Genomic DNA, 19,403 nt, shown 5'->3' on the forward strand with positions numbered 1-19,403 from the left:
TTATTAGCCCCCCTTTTATAATTTTTTTTCTTTATTAAATATTTTGCAAATGATGTTTAACAGGAAATTAAGTCAGGAAATTTTCACAGTATGTCTGATAATATTTTTTTTCTTCTGGAAAAAGTCTTATTTGTTTTATTTCAGCTAAAATAAAAGCAGTTTTTAATTTTTAAAATCCATTTTAAGGTCAAAATTATTAGCCTCTTTAAGCTATTTTTATCCGATAGTCTACAGAACAAACAATCGTTATACAATAACTTGCTTAATTACCCTTACCTGCCTAGTTAACCTAAGTAACCTAGTTAAGCTTTTAAATGCCACCTTAAGCTGTATAGAAGTGTTTTGAAAAATATCTAGTAAAATATTATTTACTGTCATCATGGCAAAGATAAAATAAATCAATTATAAGAGATGATTTATTAAAACTATTAAGTTTAGAAATGTGTTGAAAAAATCTTCTCAGTGTTAAACAGAACTAGGGGAAAATAAACAGGGGGCTAATAATTCAAGGGGCCTAATAATTCTGACTTCAACACTACATGCAGAAGGTAAATACACTGTAAAAATATGATCAATTAGTCATGACAACAAATTTTTTTTAGTTCCTTCTAACTTGTTAAACTAAGTAAATCATATTCTTAAACTTAATTTTATGTAACACAAGCTGTTTTATACGGTGGCTGAGAGAGCGTAATGTGCTGCAATTTAACAAAGCACATGCAATTACAAAATACACCAGCAAATTAAGAAATGATCTTCATCAATTTGACAGCACACGTGTTGACACCACCAATTGAAGAAACTAGCTGCATTTGGTCACAACACAAACAATTAAAGAAACGTGCTGCAAATTGGATACAACATAAACAGTTGAAGAAACGAGCTGCATTTGGTCACAACACAAACAATTAAAGAAACGTGCTGCAAATTGGATACAACATAAACAATTGAAGAAACGAGCTGCATTTGGTCACAACACTTGCAAATATCCATGTAACACAACAGAAATGTTACAATGTGACCCAAAAACATGTTGGACCCTGCTGGTATACAGATGTGTTATTATGCCGTTGTCATGAGAAATCGAGTCCCCCTGACAATTGGGTTCGCCTATAGGACCCAGAGTTATCCTACAGTTCTCCAAAGGCACACAACGGCATAATAACATATCTCAGATGGGTCCATCATGTTTGGGTCTCCTTGAAACATTTCCATTGTGTTACATGGATATTTGCAAGTGTTGTGACCAAATGCAGCATGCTGTCCCGGGAGAGAACCCTGAGCTCGGAGATATTTGAGCCCAGGGCTCCCGCCCGGTCTAGAAGCATATCAGGAGAACCGAGATCAGGTAGGTCTAGATCGCTTCCCCTTTAGAAGGGGAGAAAAAAGAGGGGATGGGGTGGAAGGGGGGATGCTTCCAAAACGAAGATAGTGCAATGAGGAGAAAGTGATCCATTTATATTAAGCTAGGATCATTCTGATTGGATTATTACTGATTACGGATGAGTGGCCAGCGGTGCACAATCATATCACGTGCTCCTCTTGAAATTAGTTTATGAAACTTCACTTTAAGTTAGTTTAACATGATATAAGTTCAATGGACTCATAATGTTAAATTGATTCAGCTTAAATTTTTAATTTTTAAATTTTAAAATTTAGGGCAACCAGTATTTATTGACAGTGTATTAGTACTATTAGTATCTAGTGACATGCTGTTGCAAAAGTTTTGCCCATATCTTTCTGACCCTGCTTTTTTCAGGAAAAGAACAGTACAGAATTGTGCAGAGGTGCTTATTTACTCTTTTTTTTCTCTCTCCCCTGTCTATTTTTTTTTTTTCATTTCTTGTCTGTAAGAGCTGGAAAAATGTGACACTGAGTTTTAGGGTTGTTGGTGAACCCAAACGGAGAATCCTGTTACACAGAACAGTCCCATTTCACACCGCAACGACAGTGCTTTGCTGCCAAATGACTTACTCGACAAATTATGGAATGCAGAATGTCATTGTTCATATTTCAATTAATCATGTCCAGTCTAGCATGTTATTTTTTTCTGGTTTAAAAGAGCCTTTATTGTTATGGAAGCATTTTAATTCAAAGTTCACCGTGTCCTTTGCAATTAAAGAAAACTTTCACATGTCCCATTTATGTCAGACTTTAACACAAGCCAGCACAAACCACTTGTACAGTAAATACTAAATCGTGTCCTTGTCATTCTCGCCACAAACATGTTGATCAATATAATCCACTTGCAATAACATAATGGTTTAATATATTGCTTGTTTATCTGTTTTGCAAATGAATAAATCTATGGCTTATTGACTGCTGTAAAGTTCCTGATATATTTTAGCCCAGGAAGGGTTAGAGAGAGGAGATAGAGCCTGTGGGAACAGTCAATACTTTCATATGTTAGGTGGTGAAATGAATGAACCAATCATCTACATAAGAAAGCTTCTTTTTTTAAGAGTTCTCCTCCGATCAAAGGATTTCTCATAAGAGATCTAAAGAGTTCTAACAATTGATTAGTCTTAATATTAAAATGCATGCCTATAGATCACAAATCGAATTTATTTGAGCACTATATACACTTTATAAAAAATAAAAAAAATAAAAAAACATACACACTGTATATTCTGCTTTGCACTGTTGGATGCAATCTATACCAACTAATTGTACAATGAAAGGAAAGAACAGAAAGTTCAATTTAAAGGATTTCTTTTACGTTTATGCAAATGAAATCTTCATTATTATCCTGGTGCTGCAGTTCTCTGAAGAGTTTCTTAGGAAAATGAATGGAAGTAGAAGAAAAAATCAATAGCATTGATAGTAGCAAAATTAAATTAGCCATTTTTGGCACATCAGATAAAAAGCTATATTCACACTCATTGGTTTTATATTATGCAAGTATAGATCCTAAGGTACTGACATCATACTAGTACTGATTATTATGCTTTTGGCTTAACAAGCTAAGGTCAATATGAAATTCCAAACTGAAAATTACATACTTACATTTAAATTTTTATGTTAAAATAAAACAAAAAAATTAAATAAATCCAACATTTTGAGAAATTAGCATTTTGCACTTTGATTCCTCATTTGAAATGTGACATTGCATAATATGAGCAGATGCCACTATAATAAACCAATTTCCATTTCAAATTATATTTTCAAGTGACATTAATCTAAAGCCTGACAACACAAATTACCTCTTTGTCACAAGAATAACTGACTCTTCAGCTAAAGTGAGAGATTCAATTCAGCGCAATTCAATGTGCGCTTGCGCGTGTGTGTGTGTGCGTGTGTGTGTGTGTGTGAGAGAGAGAGAGAGAGAGAGGACTCTACAGTCCCTGAACATCTGGCAGGTTGTCATAAGGATGTTTTGTGGCTGTCATTAATTGTGATAAAATAATTTCAGAGCATCGTGATTGAATAATCCTGTTAAGAGACAATAGACTATTGCATTTGTTTTAGATATGTATATATTGTAACAGCAATGATAATGATAATAATAATAAAGTTTGATGCTTAAACTAGCTTAAAATTAGACACACATTTGCTTTTTAATTATTTAGGGTGTTGTGGAATTAGATATTCTGCAATGTGTTTGTTACAGTCTCTTTCACATTAATCCTGTCAGATTAGTCTTTTTGATGTAGTTCAGTACATGCAGTGTTCAGTGCATTAGGAACTGTCAAGTTAAACACAACTCTGTCTGTTGTTATTGACTTCTGCTTGTGACCACTTGTATAATGCATATGAAGTTGCATTATGCTAAGATAATTCAATAGGTAATTTAATAAAAAAGTAACAAAATAATGTGATTTAACTGTAAACATGAATTCAACATAAACCTACATATGTGTATATAATGAGGATGATAATAATGATAATACCAATAATAAAATGCAACAATGTAAATTACAAATACACACAATTAAGTATTTATTTTCAATTTATATCTATTGTTTGCTTAGGATACACACTGTTGTAAGATAAAACATAAAAGCCAATATAATTCCAGTCTATTGGATCACATTTTCATATTTTATATTAATGCTTCTAGTGGCACATACTGTGTGGCCTGTACAGAACAGGAAATAAGGAGGTGTTTCTCTTAAAAGGGCAAAAATGCAAGCAAGGCCACCTCTGAGTGCTGAGTGTGTGTTTAGGTATGTGTATGTGTGTGTTTTAGTGAGAGAGTGTATGTTGTGGAGGGAAGGGGTGGGGGGTAAAAGTCCCTTTGAGCTGAAGATTATTGGTACGCCACAATTTACAAGAGATATGCCGTCATTAGAGCTATAGTTGGTGAAGGACCAAACCACTGGGTAAATCTGCCATGAAATACTAAACTGAGGCAATAAAACCTGAGCATTTGCAAGAAAATGGAAACAGATGAGGGGCCGTAAAGGATACTTGATGAATGTATATGTGTGTGTGTGTGTGTGTATGTGTATGAGAAAAAGAGGATGGAATGTGAACTGTTAGAAAAAAGAAAATGCATTTGAATTTACTTGTGTGAGTGTCAAAGCGTGTGTGTGTGTGTGTGTGTGTGTGTGTGTAAGTGAGTGTGTAAACACTGTGGTACAACAGTCTTCATGAGTGCCACAAAGCCACATGCAAATGCTTGCCAAAATCAGCTAAATCCTTGGCAGTGAGACACGAGTAAAGGGAGGGCATGTGATCATGGAGGACACCCACTAGACAGCCCTACCACCAGCACCTCTCATTCAACATATTTAATAATGCAAAACAATAGCCTTATTAATTTACACATCGACTAACTCTTCAGGTTACATTTACATTAATGGAGTAAAAACAAATCAAGTAAGAGCATTATTCTGTCTGTTCTTAGACATACAGTAGTGTAGAACAGTTTGCAAGTGTGTTTTAGGTTTTTTGAGGTTCTGGTGTCTTGTTTCTGCTCCTCTGAAATGGACAAGTGTGTGTGTGTGTGTGTGTGTGTGTGTGTGTGTGTGTGTGTGTGTGTGTGTGTGTGTGTGTGTGTGTGTGTGTGTGTGTGTGTGTGTGTGTGTGTGTGTGTGCGTGTGTGTGTGTCTTCAGTGAGACCACTTATTTCCAGTTGGTGGTTCTAGTGTAACATGTCATTTAATCATTTCTGAGTGGGTTTAGTTCCTGCTTGGTCCTCACTTTTGAGCACACTCACACTATATTTTTTGCCATAGAATGTAAATGTAACAATACTTATGCAATGTCATATTTACCCCTAAAACTAATCTACATTAACACATGGAAAAGGGCAGACTCTCCAAATTCAATTTTACTTCCATATTTACTGATCAAATAAAAGTACACAAGACTGCAGCAAAATGAAGAAAACAGGTAACACTTTAGTATGGGGCCAGTTTTCAGCCTACTTACTTACTTATCGATTAATATTTATGATGGTGTCATGCACTGAAAATACAAAAGGCGTGTGGTCTATTTTTTTCTCTCCTTTTTCAGGGAGGTGTTTTAGAAGCCCATTCACTATATTAAACATGTCTCTCCCATAAGCATTATAGCAACTTTAAAAAGTGCAAGCCTTGTTTACTTTTCTCTACCCAACAACACATACACAGTTACATTAAGTTTTTTATTTATTTATTTATTTTTTATTTTTTTAAGAGTGACAGCGGTGGGGGTAGCACAGTGGTGCAGTGGGTAGCATTCTCGCCTCACAGCAAGAAGGTCGCTGGTTCGAGCCTGGGCTGGGTCAGTTGGCATTTCTGTGTGGAGTTTGCGTTTTCTTCCTTTGTTCGCGTGGCATTCCTCCGGGTGCTCCATTTCCCCCACAAGTCCAAAAACATGTCGTATAGATGAATTGGGTAAGCTAAATTGTCTGTACCCATAAAGCAAAATTTTTCTGGCCTAGATCTGGCCCACACAATCAGCTTTTGCTCGGCCTACATGCCAGAGTGAATTACGGTATATGATTCGACCAATTCTGGCTTCCATAGAAGGGCCAAACATGGACCAAATCTATGTCAAGTTTCAGCCAAACTACACTATACTACATAAACTGTACTACATTTTCTATTTGGCCCAAGTCTTGTGTGCCAGTGCCGGATGAATGCGTGCTGTGCCAGCTTTATGCCAAATCTGGGCCAGACTTATTTGCTACCTAGGTAGTGTATGTGTGTGAAGGGGTGTGTATGGATGTTTCCCAGTGATGGATTGCAGCTGAAAGGGCATCCGCTGCATAAAAAATTTATTTATTTTCCTTTCAGCTTAGTCCCTTTATTAATCTGGGGTCGCCACAGCGGAATGAACCACCAACTTTTGCAAAATATGTTTTAAGCAGCAGATGCCCTTTCAGCTGCATCCCATTACTTGGAAACAATTCACTTATATCACATATTTATGGACTTCTGGGTGTTCTGGAACACCCAGAGGAAACCCACACAAGCACAGGGAGAACATGCAAACTGACCGAGCCGGGGCTCGAACCAGCAATCTTCTTGCTGTGGGGCGATTGTGCTACCCACTGCGCCACCATGCTGCCCTGCGCAAAACATATGCTAGAAAAGTTGGCGGTTCACTGCACTGTGGCAATCCCAGACTAATAAAGGGACTAAGCCGAAAAGAAAATGAACTATTGAATTATATCAGCGGTGGATTGCAAATTCAAATCCAATTAAGGCTGTGCTTCACCATTGACAGAGGCTTTGGGAAACTTCTGAAGGCTTCTGTCTTCCTTATTGAGACCGTACCTGAGGAAATGTTCTGCTGCTTAGTATAGCAAAGAGTAACATTAGTTAATAGACAGGCAGTTTAAGGGTTAACCTCACAGAGTGATTTTTAATGCCCCTGTTGGATTTAAGAGACTAGGCTAGAAAAGCCCAGGTTACGGTCTCATTGTGTCCTATGCTGACTTAAGTGAATTTGAATTTTTTAATGAATGGTTCAATATCCAATTCATTAAAGTGGCTGTTTTATTTGATGCATTTTCTGTAGGCAACTGGAGAGAAATGAATTGCAAGCTTAATGTTTATTGGAAGGGATGAGAGTCTGACCCTTTCTTGATAGGATCATAGTCACAGAAGCACTACTCAGCGTGTCCCTAAGCAACAGACATTTTGGTCGATTCTTGGCTTAGCCGTTTGCATTGGAAAGAAAGTGATAGAAAAGAAGAGCGCCATTGCTGTATTTCATCTTTAGAGGCAAATGACAAGTTGGTCTGACTGTTGCTTTGCAGTAGCGGTTCTTGTCTTTTTCTCCGTTTTTTGGATTTCTTTACCTTATTATTATTATTATTATTATTATTATTATTATTATTATTATTATCATTCACTTTTAAAATTAATATACCAGATCTCAGCTCACTACTCCTGCAATTATACACGATAGCTATATTTATAAGCAGTGATCTGAATCATTTCAGTTATTAGTTTTCTCATTTTAACAAAAATTAAAAAGGATACATCAAAATAAAATGTAATCCAGGCTCTTAAACTAAGCTACTACTGACATTCTAACCCTTAAAATAACCAGTGATAACACTCATACAGCAACATATTTTTGAATGTAAATTAGAAAATAGTCACAATCAAATGTTTACTGGCCTGTTTATTTCCAATATTGATTGAATTATTTCAGGACTACACCACCCCTTCCAATCGGATCAATATTTCATTCAGATCAAGCTCAATTGGTTTGACTGAGGTGCTTACAGAAGGCTTTTCAGTCCGTCAGGCTGATTATTTGGTTGCATGTAAACGGCAGGCAAACGCATTTTTGTTTTCCCATGTGCGGAACTAAAATGTAACAAAAATGGAAGAATATGAGACTTGAGTCAGAGATAATAGGCAATAGAGTAGGGGAGAGTAAGCTGCTCCTGAATGTGTGTCAGATAGAGTTTTGAGGGCCTGACATTGGCTGGAGACATGCCAGATGTCAAGGAATGGTGTTGTTGTACACTGAGGGCACAGCCACAGTCCGAAAGTATTGATTTCCCTGCTTGTAGGAAGCCAGTAACTGTCATGTGGAGAGGCCTGACCTTGGAACAGCCAAGACAACTATTCCCCAATTCCCAAAAGCCTGACTGAAGCTCAGAGCAATGCAGTCAAGACAACAACACAGCTCTGCTTTATGGCAAAGAGCGTGGGCTCATCTCACTGCAGAGAAAGAATGAAGAAAGGGAAAAAAATAATAATAACAGTCCACGCTATCCAGTTCCCCAGAGCACTTCATGGGCAGCCTTGAGTCTAGTTATCACAGTGTTTGAAATGACAATAGCTTGACTTAGATTTTTCTCTGGAGACTTAAATTTGGTCTATAACTCCGAAACAGACAGGAAGAGAAAGTGAGATGGAGGAGGGAGAGGTGTGTAAGAAAGAGCTAGGTTTGGAGATAGAGGATGCACTACAGAAATGATTCATGTGGGAATGTGAAGTTGAAAAAGAAAAAGTCACCTGCAGGCCTTCCTACAGGATCATCAAGAAGACACAGACTTTCACTTGAGTATGCTCAGTTATGATGTCAAGTCACTTTTATTTTAGTACAAATTGTATCCATACAGTTTTACAAAGATAGAATAAACTAAAGATAACAAGAAAAGGTATTACTCGAATGACTACAATTAATCACCAGCCTGGTGAGGCATTTACAATGAGCCGGCCTTTCCCTTCCTGTGCACTAGTTCCATTCACCTCAAACTCTATAATGCTCTTAAATAATACAGAAGTCACAAACACAATGCTTCTTACTCTTCAAATTTCTCCCACTACTCTCTTCCCCTTGTTTTCTACCCACTGCAGTTTTGTAAAAGCAGTTTCACAGCTACGCCTGGCGTGTTGAAGATGGAGAGTAGTTGGTTGGTACAGTCCTAAATTTCTTGTGAGCTGTTGCATTTTCCCACTGCTTGCAGAAGTAATTAAATTAGCTGTTGTTCTAACTCTAACTGTTTTATTCAGTGTTTTGTTTCTATCTGATGATTCTTCTGCTGCTTCTCCTTTAATTATGTTGGCCTCTGAAGTAAAGTCATGTTTCTGTTTTGTTTTTGTTTTAAGGACAGAACCAGAGAAAGATAGCTGTTTGAGTTTTTTTTTAGTACACAAACGATGGAAAGAAACTATTTGCCCCTTTCCTTTAGTAGATTTTCTGAGAGCTATTCATACCCCTCTAGCTAAAAATTCTAGCAATTATTGTTAATTGCCTGATATATGTGTTCAGTACTTCAGTTATATAATAAATATGCAGTAAAGTATGTCAGAAAATGCATGAAAAATAACATAAGATCGTAATCAAGAGCATAGTCAAAATGTCCAGCAGTCATTGCCTGAGTGATAAAACTAAATTTGATGACCTATAGCTCCCACACCACGTAACCAGGATAAATCAAACGGTGGGACATCAGTGCTGAGCGTGACCATTTGACATACACTCGCTCCAGGGGAGAGAGCTTGTGACAGACAGTTGCAGTGCTGCAGCCAGCTGCTTACCAGCATGAGAAAAAAAAAATAACCAAAAAAATAAGCAAAGAGCAAAAACATAGTGCTAATGAATAGACAAAACATTGACAAAAACAAACAGAATGAATGAAAGATAAACAGCTTCTGAGTAAAACAGCAGCAGTTATTAAAACAAACTCCATGTATATACTTCTAGAATGAATAAAAGTTGTTAACAAAAATTGAACATGTCTTCATATTCTTCTGTTTACTCTATGCATTCTGTGTAGAGCAGCTAGGATGCTTTAGATGCTTATGAGCAAATTAAGGGTTCTAGGGTGAGAAAGAGAGATGAAGACATATCTTCTAGTGGAATAATATAATATAATATAATATAATATAATATAATATAATATAATATAATATAATATAATATAATATAATATAATATAATATAATATAATATAATATAATATAATATATATTTATATATTTCGCCAGTGATGGGTTGCAGTTGGCAGGGCATTCGCTGCGTAAAACGTGTGCTGGATAAGTTGGAGGTTCATTCCGCTGTGGCGACCCCGAATTCATAAAGGGACTAAACTTAAAAGAAAATGAATGAATGTATAATATAATATAATATAATATAATATAATATAATATAATATAATATAATATAATAATATAATAATATAATATAATATAATATAATATAATATAATATAATATAATATAATATAATATAATATAATATTATATAAAATTTTATGCAAAACAGTATATTTTATTTGTTATATTTTGTTTATTAAAATAACATTAATAAACACCTATTTAATTAACTTAATTAAAGGATTCATTCCTTTTGGAGTTTAGTTTCACATTGGAGTACTTTGGGAGAGCTTCAGAATGAAGGTGAGACATTAAGAATTTATTTAAAAAACACTGAATGTGTGAAAGTGTTGCTGTCATCCCAGCATTGTCAATGACTTTGTTTACCAACACTGACATAAATTTGCTATCTCAATTTGCACTCAGCGCAAGAGCATGGTCCTGTTGGCCTGAATTATGCATGATGTGATACAGCAAATGCGTGTCACCAGCTGCCTAAAGTATTTCACACTTTGATAAATTTGTTAAGCAGCGGAAATACTGGTTTCTGTGACACTGCTGCTTTCCCTGGGGACTTGGAGGAAGTCAAGCTGTGGCATGTTGGCAGAATGCACTTCAACGGGCTGGCAGACATATGCAAGTTGACTGGCAAACAGAAATGGGTCATTTGCATGGTTCCTGCCCCACCATTTGTCTTTAAATGAGTGCACTTCACACACTAATGATTTCACAACAGAGCTACCCATGTCTCTGTAGAGTACAACTCTAAGTTCCACTTAGAACAGATGATTAGTCTGTGGCACAGGCTTTAAAAGCCTTTGAGAGAGAGAGAGAGACAGGGAGAGAGAGAGAGAGAGAGAGAAACCTCAAGGAATACTGAAGTCAGTGGAGCACCACTCTTTACACAAACACTCTTCCATTCTCAGCTGAATCTCCTTTTTCCCTGACTCCAGCAGTGTCTTTTTTTTTTTTGAAGGCAGATAAAAGTGTGACTCTGGACTGTACTATATTGATTTTGTTTCAGTGGTGCTACACAATGTTTTTGGTTTTTGAAAAGAAAAGAAAAGAAAAGAAAAGAAAAGAAAAGAAAAGAAAAGAAACGCGCTTGGAAATGGACTTGCGATTCTGAATTACTTTATAATAGACAGGCAGAACTGGGAACAGCCCAGCACTTCACTCATCTACATAGCATTGTAACTTTCATGGATTCATCTGCTTCTGCAGTTACAAGGAAAAAGAACTGGAGATCTGCTTTAATACATTTATATATATATATATATAAAAAGTTTCTAGCTCAAAACTAGAAAGCCCTTTCAACCCCCCACCCCCATGTTCAATGTCTTACAATACCATTTCTTTCATTTTAGGATTAGGCATGTTTTGGCTTTTTATCTATTTGATATATTTATTAGAGGTGCCAAATTTCTCTGTGCTGGTAAATACAATTTACTGTTTTCAAACTGTCATGATTTAGAATCTAAAATTGTCATTCAATTGTCAAATGTGCTTTTCTTAGATGAACAAATATTGTTTTGCATGTGCATGTTAACACTATTTTAGACTTTATTGAATAAGATAAAAGGTAACTAATATTTTTAACAAATGCTAAACTTTTGTCTTTTTAAACACTAAAACTAAACAAAAAAAACTTAATTATAGAAATTATTTTAAAATCAATAGTTTAAAAATATTAATCTTACTTTGTTGATTTCAACATTTTCAGCATTATTATAAACAATTTTAATACTGAATGGTCAGAACTAATGCGAACTAACAATGAACAGTTGTATTTCTAAACTAATAAAAAAAAATGTTTTGTAATCAGAATTAGGAAGAACATTTACAAGCCAGGATAGCACAAGCTACAAAGCCAGGACAAGTATTCAGTTTTCAGTGTACAATTTTGCGTCACATTGACTGAACACAAAATTAGATTTTTTCAGATTGTCAGGAATACATTATAGAATGTAATGCGTATTTAATAACATGTGTATCTTGTATTTGGGGTCAAAATCATCTTAAAAATGTAAGACTTCTCATTTCAGTTAACAAATATTTCCCTAACAGCTATCTCACTAGATGCCAAAAATTGTCAAACATACAAAAAAAGTTATTTTTTTGTATACGTTGATATAATTATTAATTTAAATGCAAGGTCTAAAAACCTTTTTATAAAATCTAATAGTCAATTATGCAATTTATTATGCTGACTGAGTTATACCTCTGTCTTCTGAAATGCATGGGGTTACTATCAGGTGTATTGCATGTAATGATTATCTCTTTTTCCCCCCTCTTTCTCTCTCTGTCTCTCTCTCTCTCTCTCTCTCATTTTTTATTATAATTTTTTTTTTAAATACAGTTTCTTGATTAAAAATTTCAGCTTCACCGCCTGTCTAATTAATTTGTGTGGATATTCTGAGCAGAGCTGCTGCTCTAATTAGTCTGAAACGGGCACTGATGCTGATCATTCTGTATGTTACATCTGTCACTGTGGCCTTTCCCTCAGGTGCCCAGTGTTCAACACAATCATATACCGGCTCTGCATTGCATGGGACTACCGTGAGGCACAACTGCCCCAATTGTCCAGTGAGCTCTTGCTGAATTGCTAATCAAGCACACAGCAGTAATGTGTGACATGAAATCATTTTTGTAACCAAATAGAAGCGCTAAACTGATAAGAAAAAAGTATATTGTCCTCTCACTCTTCACATGTATCATGCACTTTTTTATGCGTCAAATGGACATACAGTACAGTGAAAGTAATTAATTAATAATTAGTAATAATAATTACTCAGATAATGTGAAAAAAATGATGTTGCTTAATATGCATATTAGCTGCAATTAAGTTAAAATGTACAAGTTAAATGTACCAGTATATATATATATATATATATATATATATATATATATATATATATATATATATATATATATATATATATGCATATACATATACATATTTAAAATTGTGTAATTAAATTTTACGCATCACTACCGAATGTACTGACATTTTATTTATACCATACATTTCTCAAATCCTCGTTTGTTTTCTGTTGTTTGTAAATGTTTGCAGTTACACACGTATAATGCTGTAGTTGCATCATGTATAGCAAATTTTCTTTCATTCTTAACACTAGCAAATGGTCAAAAGAGCTGAGAACATTTTGTATTAAGCGTGATAAAAGTACAGATTTGGTTCCGTTTTAATGTCCATATTTTGTTATCTATAATGACAGCATTGTTACCAGGAAGAAAGACTAAAAATGACAGGTGTGACACATTCCACACAGGCATTGTTAACAGCCACTCAGCCTCCCCACATGGTAAACATCATAAGGGACTTGGCGCATATCTACTGTAATTGTGATGTCATGCATGCAAAGTAAATAAGTCAGACAATAGCAGATATGAATACTTTTAGAATCTTTAATATGTTTATTAAGGTTAAAAGGATTTGTAGTGGAAACGTCCTTCAGCTATAACTTATGTTCGTTTCTTGCTGTCATACACCTTACAAATGAGTGGGTGCAAAAACGTATTACTTATTATTTGGACCCAAGAAATCTTATTTAAAACAGTAATGAATTTGGCTTAAAAATAAGGCTTTGTTTCATTTGTCAACCATCTCAAAGTGCTTCGCTTAATCAAATATTGTCCACTCCCATATAATATAAGACTTAAAAAAAAGAAAAACAAATTAGACTTTGGGTTATTATTTTCCAGAGCGTGTTTCTGACATTTTGTCGACATGAGTAATTAATTTAGTCCCTTTTTTGAGTAAGTCCAAAGAGCCCAATTAACATGCCTAATGTTGCTGCATCGTGTAAAAAACATTGGTTTTTAATACCTGGAGAATAGTTAAATGACTTCCCTTCATTATTCAAATGTCTATGCAAAGTCGCCACATGGGGATGGCACAAACACGATAATCATGCAAAAAACATGAATGGAGAAAACTGAAAGAGAGAGAGAAATAAATAAATAAACAAGCCAGCACAAACATTCACTCTTCCAAGTCATTTCTTCTCTTTAACCCTCATACAGTAAAAAACATATGATTCATTAGCCAATAGTTGAGCCATTTCTCATTGCAATTTTATCTGGGTGCTTAAAACGTGTAATGGTGGATATTGTACACATTGTAATGAAAGTTATACCTGATGCAGATAAATGTATTTGCTATTTTAATATTTGCTTGCAGCTTCTAAACTAGCCATGTGCTTAGAAGAAGATAATGATCAAATCATAATTAGATAAAACAAGTTTCGGATGTGTGAGAAATAAGTGTTGCAAGAAACCTGATGCCGGAAGCCAAGGGATGGTGTTGCAGGACAATTTATTGTTTATTTTAAAATGATTCGATGAAACGCTTTTGTGTGCTGTTTTTACGTTTCACAGTTAATATTTGTTTTTAATGAGGGCGAGAGGCCCCATTAAAAGCAGCATTTGGCCGTGCTATCCACTTCATATTGCCCTACAAAGTAAATATTACAAAGAGGTAACACATGTTGAGGTATGCTCAAAATTCAGCACATGCTGAGGTCTTGGATTTGAGGCAGACCCACAGCGTCAAAAGAATGTGTCCTTCCCAAATCATTGTGGCTAAGTGAAACCTTTTCACCGAGGGAAATTTCATCTTCCAAGATTTTTAAGAGCTACACGTAAACACACAAATAAGGAGAGAGTGGAGTCTAATGACTGCTTGTGTTAATTGTGTGTGTGTGTGTGTGTGTGTGTGTGTGTGTGTGTGTGTGTGTGTGTGTGTGTGTGTGTGTGTGTGTGTGTGTGTGTGTGTGTGTGTGTGTGTGTGTGTGTGTGTGTGTATGCAAGAACGAGGTATTGTGAATGTGCCATATATGTGTGCACAAGAAGTTTGTTTTGTTTTTCCCTTACCTCAGCACATCTGAGAGAGTTTTTTGGAACTGCAGAGCCCTGTCAAAACAAAGATGGCCAAGAGAGGTTGGAGAGGGACAGGGGCCTGAGAAAGAAGGAGCCACTGAGAAGGCAGCTGGAAACATACATCGTGCGGTTTCCCCCTGAGTACAGCTGCATTCACATGTGTCTGACTTTCTTACTTTCTCTCCCGATCTCAGTCTCAGTCTTTCTTGCTCACTTTTCCTTCTGTTCTCTTGTTCGCTCTCAGAGGAGACTGTCACAGCTGGTTGTACTTACAGCCTTCTGTGGTAACGCGTGTGTTTCATTATCCTTGGACGTGTGTTTTGCACCAGTTCTACTCGTGTTATTGTTAGGATGTGGTAAAATTATAAATATGGGATGCAGATTGGGGGAGGGTGGAGGTTGGATGTGATGCTGGTTTGGGGGTGAAGGGAAGGGGAATATGTGACTCGTTAACTCTGGACCACTGCTTGTTCTCATGACTGTGTGGCAATAAAAGGTCTGCCACAATTTGTAGTGCTAATGACTTAATACTGCACAGCCTAGAAGACATACAAACATTCGTCAATAGCTTTGTAATTGCACTGGGCCATCTTAGTCAAATGAAGTGGACCAGTGTGGGGTTCAGGGAGTAGGGTGGTAATTTTGTTCGGTCGATTGCGGGATGGCAATCAAACCCTTGTCAAATATTCCCTATTGCATATGTGCAAATAATAGTAATTAAAATAGTACCTACTACTACAACTTATAATAATATAATAATAAATTAATTAATAATAAAAAACTATTGTCAGTTTAATTTCGAAAAAAAAATAAGAATAAAAAATAAGAATAAAAAAATAGTCAGAATAAAATCATATCGAATAGTGAAACACATCCATGTTGACTCGATTTAAAGCTATCCGTTTGTTAAGACGTGACGTATGAAATACTGTTTCCAGGTCCAAGTTGCTACTCATTCGAATTGAGAAAATATTTGTTAATGAACCCTTTCTAGTCATATCACACCCTAAAGTGTATTTTGCATAAAATCATGGTGCACACAACAGTCTCTGAACTTGCTGTGTCATAGACACAAATATTTTTTAACAATTTATAAAAAAAAAACACTTTCTGGCAGTCTAATATTAGGCATGGATATATTAATATATATTGCGATCATGATTTTTGAAAGTATTACATCACTTTGTAAATGTTTATTGTTACCATTTGTTGTGCCTCCCCATACCCTTCGATAGAGCGTGTGAAATCACACTTAACAAGCAGGATATTTCCAAATCAGGCTCATTCTGAAAACGTAGTCCTATATATTTTTCTGAAGACCACGAAATACGTCCCAGGAGGTACGTATTTTTGCAGTTTTTGATTTCGCAAATCCACAAGAGGCTGCTATGTCTGCTTTTTCTTATTTCAAAGTTCTCTCGCGAGTGGCATTCGCGCCTGCTCTTCCCGTGTAAACCCACTAGAGGCCTTGACTGACTGACTGACTGACTGACTAATCAACTGACCCACCCTCCAATTTTATCGACCCACCCACTTACTTCCCTAAACCCAACCAACAATTTACAAAAGCAGTCAGTTAGTAAGCGTGAAAAGGGACGGCGTCATAATGCCCCGTAGCGTTCGTTTGAAAAAAGGAAATGCAGCCATACGTACCTCTGGCTATAATTAACAATATGCTAAAATAACAAATGCACGCACACAACTTTAAGATAAAATGTAAAAGCCAATAAGATATAATTCGCTCTTCTTTGTATTTTCTCTTTTTTTCTCAAAAAAAAAAAAAAAGATTTTACTTGTATATATCACCTGTGGCAAAATTATCAAAAGCACAGTTCCCTTGCTGAGAATGACCTCTGACATGTAGATGGTCTTTTTCTTCTTCAACCTTTCTCTATCTCTGAACTTTGTTTGGCCTGATAAAGAGAGTGTGATGGACTTTCATTGAGTCTCCCTCCCTCTGTATTCATGTGCACACTTACACACATTCCAGTATATATCCAGACTGCCAGAGCATGGTGGAGTGGGTGGGAGACTCTCACAGTTGTCACTGTGGTCATGTAGGAGTACAAGTGATACCAGAAGGAGTCTCTGTCTATATTCTCTTTCTCTCCCTTTTTATTTATTTATTTATTTATTTATTTTATTTTTTCAATTATTTCCTTTAATCTGATGCTAATGAAGAAACACAGTCTTAAAGGAATGAAACCTTTATCAGGGGGCAGCTGTCAGAAGTTGGCATTACATCATGGAGACCCAGGTAATGCTCATAAAGGCAAGCAAACATACATGTGCAAATATTTCAGCAGTTTTTACACTAGGCAAAGCAAAAAATGTTGATCCTATTTAGCAATTTATTGTATATGATATTCAAGAAAAAATAATGTAAAAAGTAAAATAAACAAGTAAAACTAAATCAAATGTAATAAATGAAATTAAATATACATCGTCAGTGGAGACGATATAGACAAATGATTTGAAATATTATTTTCCACTTTTTACTGCTTGTTTAGGTGACATTATATAAATGTAATAAAACCTTCTGATAGAAGTTGTAGTAAGATTTTTTTAAATCCAAAAGAAGAAGAATTCAGACTAAAGTCTCTCAATGTTTCCTTAAGACTGAACAATTCTTTCTGTGTTTTGACAATGTTTACAGAAAGAGTACTTAAAAAAGATCAGAATTTATTCTCGAAGACCCAAAGGTCTTGTCTGTATGTCTACACATCCTCTCTGGTCCTGTGCAGTCAATATGTAGCTGTCCCCTCCTCCTGGGGTCAACCTGGGAGCAAAATGCTTGCACACTGACTAATGCTACTACTGTGGCTGTGTGAAGAGATCCACATTTACACAGAAAAAAAAGTTATAAAGTTGCTTTGCTCCTTCTCAGTTGTGTGGGGAGTTCATTTTACACATTTACAGAGTGCCTATGTTTGCAGTACTGAGTGTGTGTATTTTGTTTTGTTAGTCTTCTGTTCTTTGTCCAGTTTACTCTAGTGTTGGTTGCTATCCCACACAATCTTTTGTGGGGTAATCAGAGCAGGTGGCAAAGCCTTCTGGGAATGAGCCTTTATCAGCGGAAGACTGATAAGAGTCAAGGAAAAGATTCAGAACATGTTACAAACCTCTGTGTTTGATTAATAAAAGAATAAACGTAACACATTCTGTGGGCTATATCTTAAGACATGAATGTTAAAGGCATGTTTATGCATGACTGCAACATTAAATATGTTACAAAGAGTATCATTTTTCAGGGGGTAAAGTTTGTGAAATCACTCATTGATTTTTTTCAGACTTTCTGAAATTGTGTGAAATTAATTTATCTAGACAGAAAAGACTGAGACCTGCTCATTTGGTTATTAACTGGTCCGGTGGTTTCAGTTTCTGTTGCCTTAAGAAATTTCTAGACAGAAAAAAAAATATTCAATTAGTAGTCAATTAAATAAACGTAAATGTTTGTAAATTTATTATTCTGCCTCCACATTATCTTCTGCTGAACGTGTTACAACACACACAAATTTATTTATTTATTTTTTTAAATATCTCCATCATCTCCCCTGAATCCCAAATTCACATGATCCAGTGTTGTGAAAACTGAACAGAAATGATGTGTGAGCATAAAACTAGTAGATTGGATCAAATCACAAATACATAACATATGTATAAAAATATAATTTAAATAGTTTACCTGGATAGGAAATACTTTTAATAATGAACAATGTTCCAAACAAACAAAGCAAAAATTTAGAATTACGTTACAAAACTGATTTTTATTTTTTTTTTAATTCAAAACGTTTTTTAAAGATCACAATCTGACATATTTTTTAACATCATGTTAACATTGACCTACCCTGTCTGAAAAGAAACGCACACACACTCAACATTTCTCCTGAGTGCTGGGGAGAGGTATGTGGATTGGCGGTGTCCAAAGAAGGCCTGTCCACCATCTGGCCCAGGAATGTGCAGCCCCAATCAAAAGGATTGACAGAGGCCTCTCTTTGTCTGAATGCTCTGTGCCTCTAGATAGCTATAAAACACCTGGATCAATCAGCGGGTGACAGCACAGAGACAACGAGAAAGAAAGAAGATCAGTCGCTGGCAGAAGCGGCTCACCTCCCTCCCTTGTCCTCCTGAGGCGGCCGTGCGCCCCCCTCCCTATGCCCCTCTCTCCAGTACTTTGAACACAGTTATGTCTCTGGATACTGCAGCAGGCTGTCACTGGTTTGATCTCTGTCAGCTGAGTCTTTGAGAGGAGTTCACAGGGTCCTCAGTGGTCCAAGCAACAATCACCCTGGACTTCTCTTTGTGTCTCTCTTCCGTTCAATGTCCACTCTGTGCTGTCTTCACACTGACTGATGCACAGTGTGCATCATGCTTAGCCGGACATCTCTGCACTGATGTGAATAGCAAAGCAGTGTCACACACACACACACACACACACACACACACACACACACACACACACACACACGCACACACACACACACACACACACACACACACACACAYATA

The 19,403-nt window shown here is 36.0% G+C and overlaps 1 protein-coding gene across 8 annotated transcripts in view; it reads left to right on the top strand.

Moving 5' to 3' along the window:
* bnc2 (basonuclin zinc finger protein 2) overlaps positions 1–19,403 on the top strand; it is a 191,238-nt gene that overhangs the window by 115,585 nt on the left and 56,250 nt on the right. The window contains exon 1 of one of the 8 annotated variants that reach the window (XM_073945853.1): positions 17,045–17,151. Coding sequence (XP_073801954.1) covers positions 17,140–17,151 — 12 coding nt within the window. The 5' untranslated portion in view covers positions 17,045–17,139. 8 annotated transcript variants of the gene reach the window in all.

The sequence above is a fragment of the Danio rerio genome, chromosome 1 (assembly GCF_049306965.1).
Source record: "Danio rerio strain Tuebingen ecotype United States chromosome 1, GRCz12tu, whole genome shotgun sequence".
NCBI lineage: Eukaryota > Metazoa > Chordata > Actinopteri > Cypriniformes > Danionidae > Danio > Danio rerio.